This window comes from Eurypyga helias, unplaced genomic scaffold (assembly GCF_000690775.1).
Source record: "Eurypyga helias isolate BGI_N326 unplaced genomic scaffold, ASM69077v1 scaffold21487, whole genome shotgun sequence".
NCBI classification, from domain to species: Eukaryota; Metazoa; Chordata; class Aves; order Eurypygiformes; family Eurypygidae; genus Eurypyga; species Eurypyga helias.
In genome coordinates, this window is record NW_010262708.1 from 35,267 (window position 1) to 37,865 (window position 2,599).

The 2,599-nt window shown below is 56.5% G+C and overlaps 1 protein-coding gene across 1 annotated transcript in view; it reads left to right on the plus strand.

The window, feature by feature from the left end:
- SAMD4A (sterile alpha motif domain containing 4A) overlaps window positions 1–2,599 on the plus strand; it is a gene marked incomplete at its 5' end in the record, with an annotated part of 33,779 nt that overhangs the window by 29,818 nt on the left and 1,362 nt on the right. Inside the window, 2 exons of the mRNA XM_010155828.1 lie at window positions 1–86; window positions 1,422–1,507. The exon at window positions 1–86 is cut by the window's left edge and continues 209 nt beyond it. Coding sequence (XP_010154130.1) covers window positions 1–86; window positions 1,422–1,507 — 172 coding nt within the window. The remainder of the gene's footprint in view (window positions 87–1,421; window positions 1,508–2,599) is intronic.

Sequence of the window (2,599 nt, forward strand, 5' to 3'; positions counted from 1 at the left end):
CTTGCCGGGATGCGAGGGCGAGTCTGGAGGGGCCCCTTTGCCCGAAGGCGACCTGCCCGGCCAGTTCACCAGGGTGATGGGGAAAGGTGAGCAGCTCTCTCGCTTCTTTCGGCGTCCTGGCGAGCTGCTCGGGGCAGGGCGCGTGGGGAAACTTTCCCCGAGCTCCTGCAAGCCACCTCCAACGGGGGAGTGAATTTTGAGGCCTCGTTATGCTGTGGTAAGATGTCAGAGCGTGGGTGGGGAGGTGGGCAGTGATTTTTGGCGGGGACAGCGATGGGACTGGCTGCCTGTGCGAGGTCAGTGCGGATTCCACCTTTCCCTTTCCATTCAGAGCCCTGGGAGCATCCCACCGGTCCAGAGATGCTTTCAGGAGCATCCCTCAGACCTGCTCTGCCTGTGGCGGGGGGGGCGGGGGTAGACTGGTGCGTGGGTTTAGCATGAGCTGTCCCGAGTGCCAGTCAGTCAGGTCCAAGCCCCCTTTTAACCCCCAAAACACTCAGCTGCCGTTCCGTGGCGGGGGCGGGGGGCATGGCTCTGCGTCAGGATTAACAGGCTGGGAGGTGCGCAGGAGCGACGTGAGGTCGGGACCAGCCTCCGGTGCCGTGCACAAGGCTCTCCCAGCAAATCTGAATGAGCTTAGTTGTGTCCTGACTCCCCTCAGTGGGATTTGGGGTGTCAGTGCTGGCTGCGTGCAGGGAGATCTCCCTGGGGGAGAGGGAGTCAGGTCCGCAGGCCAGCACAGGAGACTAGGAACAGAAGGAATCTCGTTGGGATGCCACGAAGAAATAGCAGCCTGTCCCTATTTCAGACATTTTTTGCAAAAAAAATAGATGCTTTCTGTATAAAACTTGGGTGCAAGATTCCTCACCAGCTCATTGACCGTGCGCAGACAAACACGGCTTTAAACATCCTTGCCAGGACGAGGTGTCCTCCTGGACCGCAAGGCATCCCTGCCTGGGGCTTACAGTGGGAGAGGCTCATCCCCCCTTGTAGCAAGTGAACTCATTTCCACTTGTTCTTACGGCATTCGTGCCAAAAGAGGTTAAAATCCATCGGGATCAGTGGGAATCCGCTCGTAGCAGGGGCAAATTTTGGCCGTAGGAGAGGGACCTCTCCCAGCACCGGCTCTTGCCTAGGAAAAGGGAATAATCCTGCACCCCTGCTTTGCTCAGGTTTGATTTTGGTGGCTGCAACGGTGTTACTTTGGATTTACACCATCATAACAGAGAACAAAATCTGGCCCTAGGTATAGGGCGGCGTGGCAGGAATTGGGGGAGGGCTGGTTTTGTCTCGCTGATGAGAAGAATCACCGGTGGGACAAGGGAAAGGGGATGTCCCAGGTGTTTGTTGGACTCCCCCGGGCCCCAGCTCGGGGTCCCCATGCCCATTTCTCTTCTCTTTTTGCTTTTTTTTTTTTCCAGTATGCACACAACTTTTAGTTTCCCGGCCCGACGAAGAGAATATAAGTTCCTATTTACAGCTCATAGACAAATGTCTGATCCACGAGGTGAGTCGTGACGGATCATCTGAAACTGTTGTTCTCATCACTTAGAAACTGTTTCCCAAGCGTCTGTTTATGTAAACCTTTCGGTTTCTAACACAAATATTTTTGGGGGGTATTAATAGTAATTCTGACAGAACAGGGCTGGAGCGGACGCTCGCTCCGACGTGGGGCATGGAAGTGCTGCTCCCCTCCCAGCTCGCTTAACTGCCAAGACTTGGAGCTGGGAATTTCATCTGGCTCGTGACAGTCCACGCCGCAGCTGGATGAAAGCAAAAATCCCAGGATGAAGGTTTCCGTCTGACGGACGCTCCGATCCCTCAGGGGTCTCCTGTTCTGCAGAACGTGGTCTTGGGATTTTGCAGCGGGGGCAAAATCCTGCTCCCGGCAGACCTGCCTTTGCCGGACGATGGCTTGGGATGGCCGGGGCTGTGCCCGCTCCTGCCCGGAGGCCACGAGGGATGGCCGGCATCCCCGGTGTCCTGCTATACCCACATGGAAGAGCAGGCTGCTGCTCGCCACCTGCCCACAGGGCAGGGACTTGGGGGGGGGTTGCACATTTGCAGCTGAAACCGGTGCCCGAGCCACGCATGCGGAGAGGTTTAACCCTGCATCTCTGCAGGGCCAAGCATGGGGGATCTTGGATTGGGATGGAATAGGACAAGGGGTAGTTGAAGGGGGTAATTGAATAGGACAAGGTTTAAATTGAAAGTGGGAAGGTTGAGATTGGACATCAGGAAGGAATTCTTCCCGCAGAGGGTGGTGAGGCACTGGGACAGGTTGCCCAGAGAAGCTGTGGATGCCCCATCCCTGGAAGTGTCCAAGGCCAGGCTGGATGAGGCTTGGAGCAACCTGGTCTAGTGGAAGGTGTCCCTGCCCATGGCAGGGGGGTTGGAACTGGATGATCTTTAAGGTCCCTTCAACCCAAACCATTCCATTCCATGATGATTCTGTACCGGGCAGAACGGAGCTGCTTCAACCTATTTTTTGAACTGGGCTCCCTTTGTCGATCGGGAGGGGGTTCAGTGCATTTTGCTGGCAGTGCCTGCGGTGCCAGCCAGCATTTGGCCCCGTGAGATACGGGGGGGTGGCACCCCC